General features: G+C 45.6%; 2 protein-coding genes across 2 annotated transcripts; one reads left to right on the forward strand and one right to left on the reverse strand.

Moving 5' to 3' along the window:
• Positions 1–2,883: 2,883 nt before the first annotated feature.
• On the reverse strand, positions 2,884–11,196 carry LOC115791600 (probable dolichyl pyrophosphate Glc1Man9GlcNAc2 alpha-1,3-glucosyltransferase). Its single transcript, XM_030745730.1, has 13 exons — positions 11,094–11,196; positions 9,455–9,533; positions 9,169–9,362; positions 8,872–8,981; positions 7,918–7,985; positions 7,253–7,379; positions 7,028–7,131; positions 6,791–6,911; positions 6,564–6,703; positions 4,545–4,684; positions 4,372–4,469; positions 4,131–4,203; positions 2,884–3,971 (listed from the first exon to the last, which is right to left on the reverse strand). The coding sequence occupies exons 1-13, from the start codon at positions 11,171–11,173 to the stop codon at positions 3,749–3,751; spliced, it is 1,557 nt and encodes a 518-aa protein (XP_030601590.1). The 5' UTR covers positions 11,174–11,196; the 3' UTR covers positions 2,884–3,748.
• Positions 11,197–12,376: 1,180 nt separating this feature from the next.
• Positions 12,377–21,842, forward strand: LOC115792352 (coiled-coil domain-containing protein 90B, mitochondrial-like). The gene is made up of 9 exons (XM_030746847.1): positions 12,377–12,539; positions 13,486–13,605; positions 15,461–15,564; positions 15,657–15,758; positions 16,372–16,413; positions 16,537–16,608; positions 18,344–18,397; positions 18,653–18,767; positions 21,365–21,842. Exons 1-9 carry the CDS (start codon positions 12,488–12,490, stop codon positions 21,418–21,420), a joined length of 717 nt encoding a protein of 238 aa, XP_030602707.1. The 5' UTR covers positions 12,377–12,487; the 3' UTR covers positions 21,421–21,842.
• Positions 21,843–22,099: the final 257 nt, after the last annotated feature.

Raw genomic sequence — 22,099 nt, forward strand, 5'->3', positions numbered from 1 at the left:
TATGGAATGGGAGGAGGATTTTTTTTTCTCATGATGTCATAATTTAAGTGCGTTTGCCTCATCTGTCGGAGCGCCATTGCTATTCCAAAGAAGGGAAACGTAGAGCGGCATTTTCGGACTGTCCACAAAAACTATGACATTGACTTTCCTCATTGGACTAAGGTAACAAAAATGAATGTACACAGTTGAATTGTGCAATGTGGGTTAATGCAGTTATGCAAGACAAGCTAATATGTGTTATAGATGAAATTTAAATTCAATTAAAATATACTTTATCCTAAAAGCACAAAATATGCAAAAATAATAATCTAAATAATATAAAATAAATATGCGTTTTGCATTTTTATTGTGGGTAGATCCTTTTGGCTTGGTCATCTTTCAAGTAGCTTGCAAGCTGAAAAAGTGTGGGCACCCCTGCACTAGGGCATCCCAGGGGATGGAGAGTGATCATCTCACTAACAGTGGAAGAGTAAGTACTTTTACTCAAGTCCTGTGCTTTACCTTCCTTTTACACCACTGCCTGCTGCACAAAGTTATTTTGCACATGTTATTAATGGAGAAGTGAACACCAACACGTCTGTTCAGAGGGATAAATTTAGTGACAGAAACCAAAACGACTCCATGACAAACTCATGAAGTTGCATTTCAGAAGAACTGCACAAGTATTTCTACACTGACTTCAGTCTCTTTTTAAGGAACATCACCTTCTTCCAACTCTAATCAAAGGGTGAGTAATTTAATACTTATGAAAACATGCTGTCTTTGATTGAGATTGTAGGAAAACTTTTTGCAATGTTGTGGACCAGTGCACATTTCCACCATTTTCGAGTGGAAACCTGAGGATGCATCAATGATGAAGGATGGTGCACAGTCCATAACAGATGCTGAAATTTGCAATATGTCCACTGATTTTGTCACTGTTTGTATAATAAAACAAGCTTTTTGTTGGTTGCAGCAGAAAAAAAAACCTATTGGGTTCTGACCCAGTTTATCTTTGGTTGTAGGCACACGAACTGAAATAGAAGCCTTTCTATTGGTGGAAATGGTATCTGAGAGTGAGTGGAGTCCAAGCAGGCAGAGAGCTGCTCATCATAATTCAGCAACTTGTAGGCAGATCTGAAATCTTTACAGTGGTCTACACTTCAGGCACAAGAGGTCCCGGCTGCATATCACGTTTGAGCCCCCAAATATGTTATAGCCTGGGGCTGGGCGATATGGACCACAAATAATATCTCAATATTTTTTAGCCAAATTGTGATATATGCGATATATATCTTGGTATTTTTTCTTCCCAAAGGTATAAACAAAAAAGCACTTCTGGGTCAAAGCTACATGTCCCAAGTGTCACACAGACACTTTTATTAGCATTCAGCCGGGGTCTGAAAAGTCACTAAATCTAGCAACAAAATTGCTAAGTTGGCAACACTGGGTCAGATGGACACAGTATGAAGGTTGTATGTACACAAAACACGGCGACAGCGGAGGATTTCAGGTCTCCAAAACTCTCCAAAAGTTGCCGATGTCACCGCAATAGAGGAGGTTTATGATGGATGTTGGATGGTTTGTGTATCAGCGACCTCATAGGGTGCTAGCCCAAATTAAAGGTGCGCAAACACAGGATACACACCAACAGCAGGGTCAGTATGGGGTGGTCAGCAGTGACAAAAACAGTAGAGACACTTTTAGGCAGGACTTTGTATTTAGCCACTTCTGTAAAATAGATGAGAAATTAGCTAAATTTTACTCAACACTGCAATAAATTCAGAAGAAAAGGATAAAATGTTATGATAGTGCTGTTCACAGCAGGAAACACTGCAAAAACACAGAGTGGGGACGGAGGTGACGGCATGCATTACCAGAAATCAGTTTTATCGATCATCACTTCACTGATTGTCGGCATAGATATCGATTCAACCACACAAATCGGGAAGTTCTTTATGATCTGCGTTTTCCAGTGTGCCCTCTAGTGGACTGTCCCAGTAACACACACAGTACAAGTTTATAGGACATTCACACCTCCGGCCTTTAGTCTGGTTTTGTGCAACTGGGCGCTAGATTGAATGCATGCCTCGAGTGTTTTAAATGTTTTTATTTTCTTGATGACATATGTGATGATGTCAGGAGGACCAAAGGGAGCGTCTGAAGATGTCTGAACAATGAACTCTCAGCAGTTAGTCATACAGGTTAGCATTATGCTAACGGTGCTTATTCTGAGGTTTTTACAGTGAAAATGTGTTCCATAAAGCATTGTAATGGAAACCACTCGTGTTTTATGCTGCCTTATCAATAAAGTTTTTAAGCAGACTCTGTGCTCTTCATTCAGCCCCATTAAAGCAGCCATCAGGTACATGAATGCAGTCTTTTTCTTTTTTTAATCACCCAGAACATCACCCAGATTAATGCTGCAATTCAGACTCTGATCTGATGGTGGCAGTATAATGAAGCACAGGATCATGGGAGCTGCAGCTGTTCACAGGTTTAGTTCAGTTGCCAGTTATGCCGCTATAGGCCTAGGCTGCTGGGGGGTTCCTATGATGCACTATTTCTTTTTATTGCTATATAAATAAACTATATAAATAATATAATAAATATATAAAATTGATGAGGAAAAAAAATTCATCCCAATATTTATAGAAAATTTTCAATAACTTTTTGTCTATATTTAGTTAGCTCTGCAGCTGTACGAGGAAGCAGGAAGTCATTTTAAATATGTTTGTATGGGCTTCACTGACCTGAGATCAGCAGTTAATTTAAAATACACAAACTAGATTATAGGGATGTCCTGACTCCTACAGAATGTTCTCAGTCAGACCAGCTGTGTGGAAATCAGACTGCGAACACACACACACACACACACACACACACACACACACAGATTGGTCTCTTTTTATTTAGAAATACAGAAAAAGAAACATCTGAAAATAGTTTTTTGTTAAGTTTTGGTCCACAAAGTATGATCAACAACACGACTCTCACTGCCACTCAAGTCCTTCCTGCTAGTTTTGGGCGGAGTCCAGTTTTTTCCCGCAGCTATGACAGTTTGCTCTCATCATATTTTAGTCTCTCTGAGGTCAAAGTTCAGCTTCTTTCTGCTCCCACACTTCATAAGGATGCACCTTCCACTCAGGAGGCTGGAGTCTATCCCAGCATGCATCAGTGAGAAGGAAGGAGGCATCACTACCACATTGAGAACTCTTTAAGGGGGGGGGGTCATCCATGCTCCATGTGGAGGGTTCGATGATGATGATCTCAGATCTATTTGTAGATTTTTTCCTCAGTGAACCTCAAAAACCTCTCATGTAGTCATGAACTCCCTCTCTCTGTTCTTCCTGTTCCACAGGGGGCGCTCTCGAGCTGGTGCAGAATGAATGGGGGTCTATGGAGGCGTACATCATTTTGTGGGGAAAATGTTTTTCTTCTGTGAATGTTCATCGAGACAGTAGACACAGCTCCACTCTCAGAGGTTTCACCTTTCTGAGAGTGTCGGGGACGTCACAGCAGCACAAGCCATTTTATGGCAGCAGCACCTCAACCAGCTGCTTCTTCTGGATTGATGAAGCAGGAGGAAATCATTCTTTTTTAGCTCCATTTGCTCACTAAAGACCATCTCAGAGCGCCTCCTGCTGCACCTTCAGCTGATCTGCAGCTACTTCCTGTGACAGCGGCCCCTCCTCAGCAGGGAGCAGACGTGTTGATGCCTTGCTCAGAGGCAGGTGGTGGCAGACGGTGTGGGTGTGTTGGTGATGTGTCACAGCTGTTTGGGTTTGTTCCGCCGCAGCAGGCGGGCGTACAGACGCAGGAAGGCGTAGAAGACGCCCGCGGCGCAGTACACCGACGTCATCAGGAGGGGCAGGAAGGGCAGCCTCTGCTGCCACGGCGACAGAGGCAAGACAACCTCACAGCCTATCGCCACGGCAACCAAGCCCAGAAGATAGACAAGCTCCAGAGGATGGAGCAGAGACCCCTGAGCACTGAGGAGAGAGTAATCTGATTACTTATTACAGCACAAAACCTAAAGCTCAAAAAAAGGACTTCAGCTGATTTAAGTAGAAACTGCAGTAACTTTACTTGGATACTGCAGTAACTTTACTTGGATACTGCAGTTTTATGCAGAGACAGTTTGTGTTTACCTGTGGAGCTTCCTGAGAGCAGCGAAGGAGAAGATGGTGAACATCAGCATGAGAGTCACTTTGATGGGCAGCTCTGCAAAACAAATACACCCATCATCATCATCCTCGTCACCATTATTATTATAAGAGCGTCGGTTAGTTGCTCAAACTCGGCCACTAACCGACGCTTTCAGGCTGCTTCTGTGGACCGAGCAAACCGAGCTAAAAATAGAACTCTGGGATCGAACCACTTCCTGTTTACCTGCAGGGGTGAAGAGCAGCGGGAACAGGGAGTAATGACCTGTGGTGCTCAGGATCAGGAAGATCCCAGCATCCTCTCTGTTCTCAACCGCCAGGATGCTGCAGGAACGAAACAGAACACGAAATCAGCCGATGACATCGTGACGTCACGTGACCGGACGGGTCGGTGCTCACCTGAGAGGAAGGATGGCGATGAGGATGGCCTTCTCGTGGACGTGCCAGCCGAACATGAAGGAGCCCAGAGCACAGAGCACCAGGCAGCGCAGGAAGCCCCGAGCGCCGCGAGGACGGAGCCAGATGGACGCCGCCGCCGGCTTCAGAGGGGAGGAGAACGGAGAAGATCCATTAAAAGGAGCGCAGCGAAAACCGTGACCACACCCACAGCCTGCTCTCTAAGGTCGTCTCTACGCGACTCCTGCACGAAGCCTCAGCAGCGTATATTTTGGTTTTAGAGTCTGTGGTCAGTGGCGGTCCTAGCCTGTTTGGCGCCCTGGGCGAGCATCCCCGCCGGCCCCCCCCCCCACACACACACACACACAATAGCGATCGCCGCACTACTACACTTGGGGGGGGGGGGGGGTAATGAGCGACTGCTGTGTGGTGTATGTAGCTTTCTGCCATGGTCTGACAGACAGGCTTTAACAGAAGGTCCCCCCACCATCACAGGCACACTCAGAATTTCTTTTAAATTTTTATTTGAAAAAACATGGAAGAAACTGAAATATTACACAGCTTCTGCTTACCTTTATCTTTGCTTGTTTCTCCTCTTCTTCTTTTCTCTTTTTCCTAAACTGTGCACCTGATGGCTTTGACCTTTTCCTTTCCATCTGCCACAATTCGCCACCACCACCGCCCATCCCCAGGGTTGTCAGATCTGACTGACAGTTGCCAGCCCAACACAACAAAACCTCCACTGAAACTCATGTTAATAGCACCAGGTGTGATATATATTTAAATATACAAGCTTTGGGTAACTTGTTAAAATTTTGGCTGCTTTTCACCATATTTGGTAGGTTTTTAGGAAGTTTTTATTGTAAAATTATATATCTATATAATTTTATAATTATATAGAAATATCTATATAATATTCCACCCCAATGTGTTCACAAGCTGCCCAATCTGGCAACACTGCGCCATCCACCAACATTTGTCCAAACTGTCTAGATTCGTATTTGTGTTATTTTTTTTATCAGGATTCGGGTTCACACAAATACTGTGATTTAATGACCATATTTACAGTATTATAAATGAAATTGGCTTTGTGTTCTATCAGTTGTGTGCATCTAATTTTATTAGACGCACAGATTCATTCTGTGGAACATGGGAGGAAAAAAAAAAAAAAGAGTCAGTTTTGCATATCTCGCAAAAGTTTTGCGAGATCCTGAGTTACTTTTGCGAGATCTCGCAAAACTTTTCAATATTAGGACATACACTTCGCGTTAATCTTGATATGGCAGTGTCCGTGAGGATGAAAGGTTTGGCGAGAGACTGCCAGCAAAAGTCGCCTTTATTTATAATTCAGCGGTTACTGTTGGCTGTAACCAGGCCCAAACTGTACAGGCATGAATGAATGAACCCGGCTGACAGTCTCACTCTCACGCCATCACTGCTTCACTCGACTCGCACCCCAGGCTGAGAGGAGAAGGGGGCGGGGCAGCGCTGTGTGTGTGACGATCGAGTGAAGCAGTGACAGCGAGACAGACAGAGAATCCCCCGCCTGCCCTTTTTCTTCTGTTACAACCTGTCTGACCATGGCAGAAAGCTACATGCAATACACAGCAAGCAGAGGGCGCCCATTATCCCACAAGTGGAGCAGTGCGGTAGGCGTTGCTGCGGCGATCGCAATGCGTTGGGGGGAGGGGGGCGGTCATGCCGCCCTAGATGAAATGCCGCCCTGGGCGGCTGCCCATGTCGCCCATATCAGAAACCGCCACTGTCTGTGGTGATGGCAGCCGCTCGCCTGTTGGACCCTAAGCTGACGTTACAGGTGTTTCCACACCTGCCGGCGTGCTGAAAGCTTTCTGACTGTGAACCATATCTGAATCTGTTTGCAATAAAAAGTGTTTCATACAAGAAGAAAAGTTTCCATCATATAAATTTAACGTTCCACTCAGTAAAGTTGGCTTTTATTTTGAAGGAGACTTCCTGTGATGTTTTCACCTTGAATGTTTTTTAGTTTCCGGCTCGACTCACCAGGACGGACAGCAGAGTGCAGACGAGTGTGATGGAGGGAGAAACCGAGGGGAGGACGGCGTGCTCAAACTCCTGAACCAGCCCGCCCGTCATGGAGGCCTGAGGAAGCTCCGCCTCCTCCAGCAGCTTCAGGCGAACACCTGGAGGAAGAAAGAAGAGCGCTCAGATGTGGTGTACATGACAGGCCTGCTGATCTACAGCTGTATTCAGAGGAGGCGGAGCCTCACCGAGCACCGCCAGGCTTTTGTCCAGCACGTTGTAGAGCGCCCAGATGTTCGGGGCCCAGTAGGCGTGACAGAGGCCCCGCTTAAAGGGGAAGAGCCTGGAGAGGACCTGAGGGAGCTGCCCCTAAAAAACAAAAAAAATAAAAAAAAATAAAAAACTGAGCATCATCATCATCATCATCAGGTCCCTGAAGGCACCGTTCAGGTAAAAACCCACGTCAGTGACGGGTAACCTCTCACCATGGCGATGAACGGGCCGAAGGACAGAGCGCAGACGGACGCCACGATGCCACCCAGAGCCAACAGGCGCAGCGGGCTGAAACTCGTCCACCTGATGGAGCCGTCTGCAAAATAAAACACACGATAACAGCTGCTGCACTACAGACGCAGTACTGACACCGCCCAGCAGGAGGCGCAGCCAGCGAGGGTAAAACGTCAGGTACACAGTGACCAAACGTGCTGCACCTTTGTTGTCCTGAGTGAAGCAGTAACTCCTCAGCAGGTAGATGCCGTAAGCCGGAGCCACGTACAGGTAGATGTGCTTCAGGTTGAGCAGGATGGCGAAGAGCAGCGCCCCCTGCAGGTGCTGAGACTGATTCAGACAAACAGAAAGTGAAGCCGCGCTCGAGCTGCTTCTTGATGTGGATGCTCACATTAAATGAGCTCAGGCTGCTCTAAGCACTCAGTTCATCCATTGTTTTATTACTCTTGGATCTGTGTGATGTCACAGAGAGGAGAAGCAAAGGGGGAGGAGCTAAACGAGCCCATTTCAGACAGAGTATAAAGCAGTGATTCTCAAATCCAGGCCTCGAGGGCCGGTGTCCTGCAGGCTTTAGATGTGTCCCTGATCCAACACACCTGACTCAAATGGCTGAATTACCTCCTCAGTCTGCAGTCAAGTTCTCCAGAGTCCTGATAATGACTTCTATATGTGACTCAGGTGTGTTGGATCAGGGACGCATCTAAAGCCTGCAGGACACCGGACCTCCAGGCCTGGATTTGAGGATCCCTGGTATAAAGGATGGGCCTTCTGAGCTGTGAATCATGCAAAGCTGCTCTGGTAGAGTCCAAAAATAAAAATAAGCTGCAAACGATGAGAATCAAAGCTGCTTTAAACGTGATATTTGTACCTGCAGGTGTTTGGCCACCGACAGCAGCAAGAAGCCAAACAGGAAGCCGTTATACTGGAAGTGAATATCTGAGGGAAGCAGTGAAGGAAACACATTCAGCATTCATACACACACACACACACACACACACACACACACACTACTGTCCAAAACATTAGGAACACTGTCACCTCAGAAATGAATACAGAGAGGATGCCATGGTGACCCAAGCTCGGTGCAAATCCCGTACGGCCGCTCGGAAACCCAAGAACGCGACTCCTGCCAACGGGTTTCCACGGCAGCGCATCTTTATGGTCCCTACAAGCCCACAGACGAGTCAAAGGTCGTCACAAACCTCCCTTCATGTCTGTGGAACAGCGACGCTCCTGAACAGCTATTCATTTGAATGGCAGCAGATTTTGGGGGGGGTTGTGGGGTGGACAGCAGGAGGTTTCTGCTCTGTGACGTTAGTTTGGAGCTGCTCTCTTTGTACTCAGCACAGTTTATGTGCAGAATAAAGTTAAAATCAATATCTGAAGTTTTTTACTCCTCAGAAATCCAGTTTTATTCAGGCTCCACTGAAGACTTTGACATTTCCACCTTCATTCATCCTGAACCGCTTTAACCTGTGATTTATTTACAGCTTAAAGGATGTTTGGTGGAAGCAGCTCTCACCTGCAGGCTGTGCTAACCCTTCCACAGCTGATCAGTGATGATGACCCTTAAACACCATCTCCCTGTGATCCCTGCAGCGCAGCTAAAGGAAAAAAAACCCTTCAGACTTCACTGACCTCGACGTTAATAAAGCAGGAACCTGCTGAGATCTTTGGCCTCCGTCAGCTCATCACCTGCTGAACCAGCCTGAGGTCAGCTTCTCAGGGTGACCTTATTTAAAAATATTCCCTGGGCCACTTCAGCCGCACTGGTTGGTGCTGATGCTGCAGGGATGCTGCAGCTGTCAGAGCTGAAGGATACGGTCAACGATGAGGAGGCCAAAGTTCCACAGCAGCAGCACAGCCAGGACGAAGGACGGCCGGTTCCAAACATCCCGAGGACCCTTCGGCTCCCGAACACGCCTGCAGCACCTGAAGAGGAGGAGGAGGAGGACAGAACCAATCAGGACAGAGCACCAGCAGCAGGCCGAGTCTCAGCACGACCTTTAACCCTCTGACCCCACAAAAATCTGTAAAATGACTTCGTTTATCCCAAATCTGAGCAGATTTTAGTTTGATGGGACGAAACGGTTAAACTCCCCAGAACCTGCAGACTCACTCTCTGGCAGCGCAGATGAACACCACGTCGCTGACGATCACCGACAGCCTCTGGAACAGCACCGTGGACGGGCTGGCGTAGTTCAGGTTCTCCACCTGCAGCATGTTTCCGTCAAAGTGCCGCGCCACGTGGGACAGACCGAACTCGAACCAGGCGAACAGCGGCGGGTAGTCCAGGGTCCACTCGGACGTGTTCTGCATTAGAGAACCGACTTCGTTAAAGGAACCCTGAGGAACGTTTTCACCTGATCGGTGCTTTTAAAGGTGTGTTTGGCTCCTCCTCTCACCTCATAGTACCACCGCGACACGGGCAGGCTGTGCGTGATGGCCAACCAGTTCCTGTGCACCTCAAAGTCCGTCGACCGACTGAACACCCACCCACACACACACACACACACACACCCCAGTTTAAGCTGAGGGACCAAACTCAACACAACCTGTGGTTTCAACTTCAACTACACAGTTTCTCCAGCAGGACTGCGTCTGATTTACTTTAATACGCTGATCAAAGGTAATAACAGGTAAACACCACCTGTACACAGGTGTGTTCAGTGACCTGCTGGAGGCTCATTCTGAGCAGGAAAAATCTGCACATTTATTCAAAGACCTCCACACTTTATTCTCCATGAAGCCTCAGTCGGCAGGCAGAGCAGCTGCAGCGTCTCCGGCTCACTGATCAGACGCTGCAGCTGCTCCTGGACTTCCTGTCTGACTGCAGACGAATGAATCAGCACTCTGTGCATCCCACGTCTTCATTCTTCTCCACGAAAGGAGAAAAGCTGGTCTCCACAGACAGGCTGCTGAGCCTCCGGATAAGCTGCTGCCAGGTGGCCTCAGGTAGAGAGGCGTCCTTCTGTGTCGAGTAATTGAGGGAGACTTTAGTGAAGCGCGTACAGAGGATCGTGTTGATGACGTACGTGGTAACATTTGAAGCCTTGGAAGTCAGCCGTATCACGTGACTCATTCAGTACGTGGATTTGAAACATAAAGGGTAAAGAGCCCCCCCCCAATCCCCATCCCAATTTTGTGTTTTTTGGGACTATTGTGTGTTTGTTTGGGATCTATTCCAGCTGCTTTTTTGGTGATGGGACCAGCCAGAACGAGATTTTCCCTGTCTGGGAACATTTTGAGCTGATCTCTCCTAATAAGGTGTGCACATAGTAATCAATTATTACTAATAATAAGCATTGTAATATTAGTAAATGTGACAACCTGTTACATTGTACCTCAGTGAACCAAACACCGGAAGATTGGAGACGCCTCTAGATTATTGGGAAGGAAAGAAAAATGTCCATCCCACCTTTTATAAACCTGCTGTTGCTTTTCTCAACACGGTGGAAAAGCTGTTATTTTTAAATGAAAATGAATAAATAAAATGTCCCCAGTGTCCGTTACAAACCAAGTAAAACAATCACATTCATATCACAACCCCCCTCTTCCCAGTCTGTTTCCATAAAGACAGACACCGTGCTCATAAGTTCAGATTTTATGTATCAGCATCACAAACATTCATATATTCAGCTCGAAGCTTCATAAACCAAAGACACGGTGAGTATAGTCACGGCCTGTTTTACATTAACTGTCCACTTGATGGCGCAGTAGAGCAAATGAAGCACCAGCTTCGGCCCATGGGTTCAGTGGAAAGCTTCAATGCTTCATGAAGCTTCATCTCACCATCACTACCTCAGGTGCACGTGTATGGTTAATCACCTGTGTGAAACGTCATCACACAGCCTCAAACCGAACCTGTGAAGAATCCTGAGACCGGGTTGCAGTTACGTGACGTCAGCGTGACGTGAGACCAAACTGATTTTAGGTAATACACGGAGCCGCGCACCCCTCCTGCCTGCTAACGCGTTTACGGGCAGCTGAATGAAAGCAGGCCGCTCTGCGCCGCCGCGGCGCGGAGGGAGACCTCAGACTCACTAAGCGTTGATGAAGAGGCACTTCAACAGAGACACTCCCGCCGCCAACGCCGGAAACCAGCTGCCGCTGTCCGCCGCCATGACACCCTACGTGCTGACGTCTGCTAAACTTTATTGACAAAGCCGAGCCGCACACTTCCGCTCTGGACTTTTAGTTTGTTCGTGATTATTTTTTTTATGCCAGAATAAAACAGATGACGTGACTTTATTGATTATCGTTTTAAATATATATGTTTTTTGTTTTTTTAAAGCGACGTAATCGTCCTGACGCGTTAAATGTCTGCACGTAATGTCGGAATTCTGAGCTTCATCAGTGCTGGTCTCAAATGTCCCACATTGAAGGTTTCTGCCTCATATAAACGTTTTCAGGTCGTGAAAAATAAAAATACCTCTTCAGTTTGACAGAAGAAAATTAAAACTGTTATTTAGACTCAATGCTTTTTTATTTGTATTGTTAAAGACTGAAGATTTCTGAATTTTAAATACTTGAGTTTTCATTTTCTTACATTTTGTATTTTTTTTCTGTTAAAGTTTTTCTTCTTTCAGCTGCTCCCACAGCAGATCATCTGCCTCCCTGTCCCTCTAAACTCATCCACCTTCACTCCCTCTGCTCCATGCATGTCCATCTGTCTCCTTCTCATTCACACACATGATTCTGATTTTCATTCCTCTTCCCTCCAGGCTCTCCTCCACCTGCTCCCTGCTCTCACTGCAGGTCAGTGTCATCTGCAAACATCACAGTCCACAGAGACTCTTCTTCACCTCATGTCCTTCACAATTAGTGATTTTTATTTCTACATTTCCAACATTCATTATGAAAATTGAAGTAGTACTGCTATAAATTAAAATACATTGATCAGGGTGGTATTTATAGTAATATATTTGTTGTATTTTGGCTGCTGTAACATGGGAGTTTCCCAGTTGTTGGGAAATGTAGACAGTCATGTAATGAGAATTTTAATGTATTTTTAAAATGTGCAGCCATTCCTGAGGTTAAAGGTCATATTCAATCATCTTTAAAAGTTTTGGATTATTAGCAGATTTGTAAAAGTGTATTATAAATAAACATTTGATCACTTTAGTCCAAACAGTCTTGGAGTAACTGAAAAAACCGCAAACAACGTTGAAACCCTCCCCAATTTGCACCAGTTGGGGGCGCTGTCCCCTAAACTGTGGCAGGGTTTCTGCAGCACAAAAAGACCGACGGTCCCTGAATGCAGCATGGCAGCATGCGCCTTACTCGGTGTGACAGCTTCCGGTCGGTAATCGCTGTGTGTGTGTGTGTGTGTGTGTGTGTGTGTGTGTGTGTGTGTGTGTGTGTGTGTGTGTAAACACAGAGTGTTCGAAGTTTTTAACTAAAGTTTCCAAAACCCAGAAATCACAGCAGCTTCCGGGATGAACGCGCTGATGAGGAGGTGTTTCCGGCGGGGGGTAGGCGCGTGGAGAGGTGAGCGAAGCACCCCCCCCCCAAAATCTGACAAACTCACAGACCCGCTGCAGACACGCTGGTCTCCGACGTTTCTGTGTGTTTTTGTAGTTTATGGGAGTTTAAAGCAGGAAAAGGCCACAAATCAGGTCCAGGATCAGGTCCTGGTTCCGGTGTTGTGCCAAAAAGTGATCGTCTGCCAGAAAGTGATTTTTGATGTTTCTATGTGCTTTTATGTGTAATGTATATGCTCATATTGGTGAATAGAGTGTAGTCAATAGGATTTATGAAGGGCTTAGATATAAAATGAAGAAATGACCTGTTATTCAACTATGTTTATGACTCTGCATTATTGCACGTACGTATAATAAATCCAGTCCTCTTTGGTCACTTAAAATATCTTTATAGAGTGTAATGTCATATTTGTTCTGATTTCTGCTGCCCTCTTGACCACATATCTCTTTAAAAATCTGGCCAATCGCAGTTTTTACCCTAATAAATAAAGAATATATAAAAGTCTCTGCCAAAAACTGATTGCAGCTTCTACCTTGTGACAGAAATGTTGTTTGTTACTCAAAATGACTTGATATCATTCACGAGAGATATGTTTGACATATTTTTCACAGATTATAGATCAGCAAGTCATTTACAACAGTTTAAATATGGGCAATCATTTTCTGGCAATCACTTTTTGGCAGACGATCACTTTTTGGCACAACACCGGGTCCAATCAGTGATCCATTAATGATGTTAATGATCCAAGAAGGACAGCCAGTCAGAGTCCAGCTTTACAGCAGAAATAAACCTGTTTCCATAACTCACCTGGTTAACCTGTGTCAGTACTCAAAGTTTGCATTATTGGGGGCGTGGCCTTTGTATGTGATGCACCTGTGTGTGTGTGTGTGTGTGTGTGTGTGTGTGTGTGTGTGTGTGTGTGTGTGTGTGTGTGTGTGTGTGTGTGTCAAAGGTTTCCACACGGGAGGGCCACTGATGACTTTTGACGTGAGGAAGGTGGAGCTGACCCCTCTGGAGCAGCGGAAACTCACCTTCGACTCCCACGCCATGGTGAGGGAGCTGGAGGGCAGCGGTGAGTTTACGGGACAGGAAACCGTCTCTGTGTGATCGCATGAACCAAAAGAATCATCCAACAACACAACAATACACAACAACACAGCGGGATACAAACACACCCATACAACAGTGCAGTGTGTCAGGTGACAGCCTGACGGCAGACTGCACCCACTGATCCTGGAGGCTCTCTGCACATTTTCAGGCTGCTGTGTGTCCTGGTTGGTTGTGTTACCGTCAGGATGGAGAAAGGAAGCTCGCGCTCCATCAGCAGCTCTGTGTACATGGACCAAACTAGGGGTGGGGTATCGACACAGTGTCATGATATATTGTGTGACAATATTGTGTGGATACAGGGACATCAAATATCCAGAGATAACGTTAGACTAGCAAACATTACATCAAGCTCAGCTGAAAAACCGCTGAGCTCCACAAAGCTGCCTCCTTACAGCTACACGCCACACACATCACCATCGCTGTGTGCGACCTTTCGGCACACAGTTGCAGTCTGATGTGGACTGACTGCAGTCACTCTCACAGAGAGCGTTGAAGCTCTGCAAAGAATTGCTGTCTAATTTATAAGTGCAGAGAGGTTGCCAACATGTTGCCATCAGTCTGAATGAGTCAGTGAGCGCAACTCAAGAGGACTCAACAACTGGCTGCCAGCTGGTTGCATTCTGGTTGTAGTCCTACAGAACAGGAAGGCTGCTGAGTACGAATGTAAAAGCTAAACGTGAATTTCTGTCTGTGCAGACATGTGATTTGTGAGGATTTATCACAGTTAATTGCTGTATTATCAGACCCCATTCTTCACCCCAGACTAATAGCAGACTGATAGCAGGCTGATAGCAGGCTGATAGCAGACTGATAGCAGGCTGATAGCAGACTGATAGCAGACTAATAGCAGACTGATACCAGACTGATAGCAGGTTGATAGCAGACTAATAGCAGACTAATAGCAGGCTGATAGCAGACTAATAGCAGGTTGATAGCAGACTAATAGCAGACTGATAGCAGGCTGATAGCAGGTTGATAGCAGACTAATAGCAGACTGATAGCAGACTAATAGCAGGTTGATAGCAGGCTGATAGCAGGTTGATAGCAGACTAATAGCAGACTAATAGCAGGCTGATAGCAGACTAATAGCAGGTTGATAGCAGGCTGATAGCAGGCTGATAGCAGACTGATAGCAGGCTGATAGCAGACTGATAGCAGGCTGATAGCAGGCTGATAGCAGACTGATAGCAGGCTGATAGCAGACTGATAGCAGGTTGATAGCAGACTAATAGCAGACTAATAGCAGGCTGATAGCAGGCTGATAGCAGGTTGATAGCAGACTAATAGCAGGCTGATAGCAGGTTGATAGCAGACTAATAGCAGGCTGATAGCAGGCTGATAGCAGGCTGATAGCAGGTTGATAGCAGACTAATAGCAGACTAATAGCAGGCTGATAGCAGACTAATAGCAGGTTGATAGCAGACTAATAGCAGACTGATAGCAGGTTGATAGCAGACTAATAGCAGACTGATAGCAGACTGATAGCAGACTAATAGCAGACTGATAGCAGACTAATAGCAGGCTGATAGCAGACTAATAGCAGGCTGATAGCAGACTGATAGCAGGCTGACTCATTTATGGCAGGTTTTAGTGACAGTGTTGGTATGCTTGACAATCTCATTTTGCAGCAATAAAAAAACTGAAGACAGATAACTTTATCTTCTTGGATAAAACAGATACTGATTAATAAATTCAGCTTGTTCAGTAGATGTAGACGTGCTGGCACCAACACATGGCTTATGTGAAAAAACTGCAGAATCTCTGAAAGCTCCAGTATGCGGTGATGTTACACTAAATATTTTTGTGTTTTTGTGCAGGTTTTGAGAAGCAGCAGGCGGAGCTGATCGTCTCAGCTCTGGTCACTCTGACCACAGCCAACATGGACATCGTTTACAAAGACATGGTGACCAAATCCCATCAGGTGGGAGCAGGAGGCAGAAACCAGCTGCAGCCTCGAGCTGTTCCACAGCACATTGCACAGAGTGAGAAAAACAGAGTGTTTTCTTTCTTTAGGAGATCGCGCTGCAGCAGATCATGGCTCACCTGGACTCCATCAGGAAGGACATGGTGATCCTGGAGAAGAGCGAGTTCGCCAACCTGCGATCTGAGAACACAGTACCACAGCTCTTCTTTTACTGCTTTCATTATGTTCTCCTTTATTTTCTGTAACCTTCCAGTGTTCATGCTAAACATCTAAATACTGACGGGTTTGATCAGTGGGTGGCTTCCACCTGACCTCCTCAGGGTCTGACACTGAAAATACTCACAGTATGAAGGTAAAATATTTCAGCTTCATTACATAAACTTATTGTAGGAAATAAGTCAGCTGACTGTGAGGTGGTCAGGTGGGAACGTTCCTCAGATTTGGCTGAGGGAAGTTCCCTGTGAGCAGTCTGAACCTCGAGCTGATCTGATCTTTATGGACCCGTCTTAAGAGCTGATTCGTTGGATCATATCATTTCCTCCTTATTAGGACTAAAGAGGAAGCTGTTTTAAGTGGTTCAGAAGGAATGGCTTGCAGAGCTCATGTAGGTGTCCCACAGGGCTCTGTTCTCGGTCCTCTTCTGTGTCACCCTTTAAATCAGCCACACGTAATAAATGTACTTTTTTATGCGGATGATGTTCTGTAATCTGGCCATCATAAATCTTCAGTCAGATCAAAACATCTGCAGGTTCTCTGGGTCTCTGGATGTTTCCTGATTTTCTCAAACTGTTTTTGTACCTGCAGAAAATGAAGCGAGAGCTGGAGCAGCTCCAGAATAGGCTGAAGGTGAGGAACTGATGTTCTGATGGTGATGATTTTTTTGTCTTAGAGTTCTGGAACACTGGTCATCAAGAACAACCTTACTAATGCAGAATCAGCCCCACTGAGTCTTTAATGTTCTTGGTCCAGGAGGAGAGTGAGAAGCTCCAGGCAGAAACCAAACTGGACATCAACCTGGAGAGGAGCAGGATCTCTGACATGGTGAGAGTTTGAGTGAGTTTATAACGGGAACAGTGGAGGACAGTCTAAATATTCTACGTTAGATCACATACTCGAATATTTAGAAGAGTGGACGCTGATGGTTCATCCAGCTGAGAGCACTCAGCTGCTTTTAAAGGGCCAGTCTGAGTCACTAGCGGAACAAATCAGAGCCGGGGCGGGGCAAATGACCGGGCCCTTTATACCCAAATCATAAAGCTCATCATAACATCATTTTACAACATACACATGCCCAGAACAGCGGGAATGTGTATGTTATGAAGTGCCACTCATGTTAGCTTAGTCCGTAAAAATGCTCCACCTAAGGCCTTTAAGGCTGTTTCACACCGGATGCGTTGCGTAAAAACGACACGAAATTCCGAATCTTTTGGATGCGAACCTGTCGTGTCACCTACATACACACAGGACGTGCTGCGTTTTTGCGACTAAATCCTCCTCATATAACGCACGGTGGAAAAAAAAATGCAGTCGACATCAAGCGATGATGTAATGATGCCCTGATGTTTCTAAACAAGAGAAGGAAGAAAAAGAGATTATGGGTTCATCCATCTCATAAGAAAGCAGCATCAGGGAGAGTTTCATGGTTTGATCCCGGAGTTGAAGCTGCATCACGGATGCTTTTGCGTTTTGAGCTACGTATGACCTCACATGCTGGTAAATGCAGCGCTCTGATTGGTCAGACCTGTTTGTTCAGAAAACTCGAACTTGAAAAAATACATGCTGCAAATTCGTCCTGTGAAATGACGGGGTTGGTGTGAACGGCTGCATTAAGAACAGGAGAGTCTGAAAAATGTTTTTAATGCACGAAACATTCGCACGGAATTTCTGCATCCGGTCCTTTAAGGCCTTTACACACCAGACGCACCGAACGCACAAACAGATCTGACCAATCAGAGCGCTGCATTTAGCAACATGTGCATTCATAGCTCAAAACACGCACCGATGTACTGAATATACAGCTGGGAACAGTAAACACATACTATTTTACCTCAGACACACAGCTACACGCTGTTCTAATCCAGTCTGCTCTCTGAAATTATTCTCTGCCTCCTCACATGTGATCCCAACTCTGCCAACAACAGCTGCCCACTGACATCCTGAAGTATGCGCCAAAGCGGTCGTCATCGTCGTTTGATGTCGACTTCCTTTCTTTCACAGTGCGTTTTATGAGGGCGATTTATTCGCAAAAACGCAGCGCGTCCGGTGTGTATGTAGGTTACGACAAGTTCACATCCAAAAGATTCGGAATTTCATGTCGTTTTTACGCAACGCATCCGGTGTGAAACGGCCTTTAGAGTGAAAATAAAGCCAGTCAACATCTTATTCAATATTTTACACCTACTACATCACTAAAGTCAGTCGGTCTTGTAAAGTTTTGAGCAACCATGACTCAGTCCTGACTGTGGCAACCTTTAAAACCCCCGTGTAAAACATGAATGATGGGTGATGTATAGTGGGTTGTATACTGTGCACATTGAGCCATGCATATTGCGATATAATCAAGACAGGGCCCTCCTTCTCCACCTCGCCTCAGACGTGACAGAGGCCTGGCTACCTGAAATCTTATTCTCTTGTAGTTTATGGGAGTTTAAAGCAGGAAAGGGCGTGCCGCCCTCCCAGCCCCTCCAGAAGCTCCGCCCCTGGTCTGAGTACATTTAGCAGCAGGAACGTCGTCACATGAAGTGTTTCTGAAGCTTGTTTCATGTTTTTGTCTCAGTTCACTGAGCAGGAGAAGAAGCTGATGGAGGCCACATCAGACTTTCATCACAAGGTAACAAACTGCTGCATAATACTACTGCAGTATTAACACTGTAATACTACTGATGAATTACTACCAATGCAGTACTACTACAGTAATATGGCAACTGTAAAAACTGTACTACAACATGGAGGTAGCCGTGACTGCAGGATCGAATGCTAACAGCTCGCAGTGAAGCACACCTGCTGCTTCCTTGTTGGCTTTGTAGCTCTGCTGTGTGATTGGTTGTTTTGGATGATGACATCACATCACGTGTCCCGTGCTCAGAGAGCTGACCTGGAAAACGACAACATGGAGATCAACAAGAAGCTGGACCTGCAGGTTGCCTCGCTGAAAACGCTGCTGGAGTCCCTCAAACTGGAGACGATCCGCTACCTGGCAGGTGAGACGGACGTCCGAGCCGCACTGTTGTTTTTGACTTAAAATGTGTGTTTGTGATGGCGGTGAAGACAAATACTGCAGCAGGAATCTGCTGAAAGGTGTGCATGAGAGGCAGGTGTCTGCATGCAGGATGCAGTCAAGAAAATACTCTCGTTAAATGTTATCAGTTATCAGCAAACTGTAGTTGGACTGGAAATGATTCCTCTCAGGTACTCAGAGACTGACTGTCCACATCTGGATATGCTAGACCTCCATCTTTCTGCTGACCGGCCTCGTAAAGGAAGTGATGTAACCGAAGGTGCAGAGCTGTGTTTACATGCTGGAGCAGACTGATGGTCCACACATGCTTTGAGATTCTCATATAGAAAAATTGACCCCCTATGAGCAGCACTTGGTGACAGTGGGAAGGAAAAACTCCCTTTAACAGGAAGAAACCTCCATCAGAACCAGGCTCAGGGAGGGGGGGGTCATCTGATACAGGACAAGTATCACACCATCCACGAGAACACCGGCATAATTTTTGATGTGATATAAAAAGGTAATATCATGATATTGTTGCTATAGCAACACCATGCATTTATGTTCCCTAGCGTGGACCAATGAGACGAGCTCGGGCGTGTGTGACAGTGAGAGCTGCCTGTCAGCCTCTGATGATGATGATTTACTGTCTAAAAGCAGAGCTGCTTCATCAGCCTCCACCTGAGCGCAGTACTGTGCCAAACCTGCAGGGAGCTGTTCCTGCTGAAGGTGGAGACAGGAAGCTCTGCACTGAGGCAGAAACAGGACAACAGACCACGGAGCAGGAGGAGCAGCTGGTGACGTGTGACCCAAATGTAATCGATGACTCGACCGAGCGTCGCTGCAGCGCTCCATCTGACAGCGTCTGAAGTTACTGATGTGGTTACCTGGTGGGAAGGCGGGGTTTTAAGCAGCTGGTTAAAAAGCTCGACCCAACAGACGACACCAGGTGGAAAACATTGTTCAGTTTTTTGTGACGGTGCAGCTGCTGCAGTTACAGTCACTGTTAAACTGAAGTGTGAAGCAGTTATTTTATACTTCCATTGAAACATGACCGAGGGCGCTTTTGTACATTTGACTTGTGCTGTGTAACTATGGCACTGTAACACTGCTGCTGATGGCACGTTGGTCAGTAGGTTCACAGCTCCCTGGAAGATGCCCTTCATTTGTTACACTTCTGAGTGCTGCCTGCAGGCATCACTAAAACGCTGTTCAGTCATTTTGTTCTGCACTGTCAGTGTAGAACAGGTTGAAGCCACACTGAGGTTTGCTGTAAGGTGCACAAATCAACCTACAAGTCTTTCTGTGTGGACAGCAGAGGGCGCTGTTGTATACAGGATGCAGGTGAATTGTGCTGTTTCTAAGTTTTAGTCATGCAGGCACTTTTATCCTGATTAAAATGATTAAAACCATTATTTTAAAAGGTCAGAACACTGAGATCGATATTTTTGAAGGGAGTCGTGTATGAAAAACATTAAAAAATATGGAATAGACAGATAATACAAAAACATTTGCTGCATTTTAGAATAAAGTGTCTGTGATTATGTGCAGATAAATAAATGAAACCTTTTAAACTTTCCAGTGATATCAGAGAATATAGCTTCATAGTTTTTTGGAGACACTTGGGGATCACTTTTCCATCGAGTCTCTGAGCAGTGATGGTACCCAGCATGCACTGCTGCTCACTTTTATTTGATAAAGAGGACCGTCCCACCTCACTGTGGAAGAGAAGGAGGAGGCTTCAGAGGGAAGAACATGCAAAAAGACCATCATCTCCATAACCGTTGGTCACAGATCGCACAGCGATCTTAGCAGAACAAACTTCCTGACAGGTGCTCCACATGGGATTGAAAGGTGAGCTCAGGCTCCAGCTGCTGATTGTATTTTATGAACATATTCAGGGTTCGAATATGGACTGAACGCTGGCTGCTTTGAGGTGACCTTGTGATTCTCACGCTCTAAGTTTGATCAGGGTTTAGAAGCTCTGATGAGAGAGTGAAAGCAGACTGCAGGTCTGATGTGGCCAGATTAAGAGGAGAGCCGGTGTCATAAGAAAATAATCTGTAAAATGTTCATCACAGTTTTTGTGGCAGAGAAATTATTTATGTGTAGAGGGAATAAAAGAGGTCCATGAATGGATCCCTGTGGGACACCTGCCTGAACAGCTCAGGAACAGCACCTACAACCTTCAGAGGTTTAAATGGACTGCTCATCTAAACCAATCAGTTTCTACAAACTGAGGTGGTGTAACAGTGGCCCTAAAACGGTGCCCTGTGGTACACCTTGTTAGTACTCATACAGCTGGGCCACAGCTGCTCATAAAGATAACAGAGCTGCCATCAAAACCAAAGAGCTGGAGGAGCAGACGTGGATGGTGTCACAGCACTCCAACCCAGCCTGGAGCCTGATGCCTGCTTAGACATGAACGTTTGAAAACTGACCACTAATTTATTTGATTAATTCTGCAAATTCCTCTCTATGAACATCAGCTCCGATTCTGTTTCAAAGGTGAGAGTTTTATTTTACTGTTTCACCTTCATTATTTCAGTCGTGTTGACCCACCGCTGTGTTCCTCCTCAGCCACCATCTTCTCCTGCCTCGCCGTCGCTCTGGGAGTCTACCGCCTGTGGAGGTGAAGGAGCCGCGTCACACCTCGAACTCGTCTTCATACGCGGCACAGCGTAGTTCCAGGAGAATACAACTGATCTCTGCGAGTACAACAGAGTAAAAATACTCTGTTACAGTCCAGAGACAGAATCAAGACTGTGTACTCAGAGTATCCAAAAGTACTCAGTATACTCTTAAAAACACTTTATTATACTTCATGCTTTGTCTTTATACTTCAGAAAAGGACCAGCACAGAGTAAAAGTACTCTTAAAGCACAGGAGTATTACCAGCTTCGTGCTGTTAAAACATCAGCTGATAGTTATCAGCTGGATGGATGTTTTAATAAAGTTTTATTTTTGAAATGTGGTATTTTTGGAGCTGAAGAACCAAAGTGATCTGTAAAACCAGCTGAGTGAGTGTGTGGTTATCTGATCAGAGGTCTGACAATAAATAAAGTTTGAATAAAAACAAATGTGTGTGTTATTAATAGAAATGAGAGGCTGAGAGACAATGACCTCACTGAAATATTACAGTAACTCGCTGCTTCAGGCTCAAACATGCTGATTAGAGACAAATTCAAATATTGCTGCACTCAAATATTCTCTGTTATATGAGTTTCATTTCTTCAGGGGACTTAAGTGAAAAACACATGTGACCTAAACGCGACATTTATCGGCGCGTTTTCTGCTTTTTTAATATAAATATAA

This window comes from Archocentrus centrarchus, chromosome 14 (genome assembly GCF_007364275.1).
Source record: "Archocentrus centrarchus isolate MPI-CPG fArcCen1 chromosome 14, fArcCen1, whole genome shotgun sequence".
In the NCBI taxonomy this organism is placed as follows: domain Eukaryota; kingdom Metazoa; phylum Chordata; class Actinopteri; order Cichliformes; family Cichlidae; genus Archocentrus; species Archocentrus centrarchus.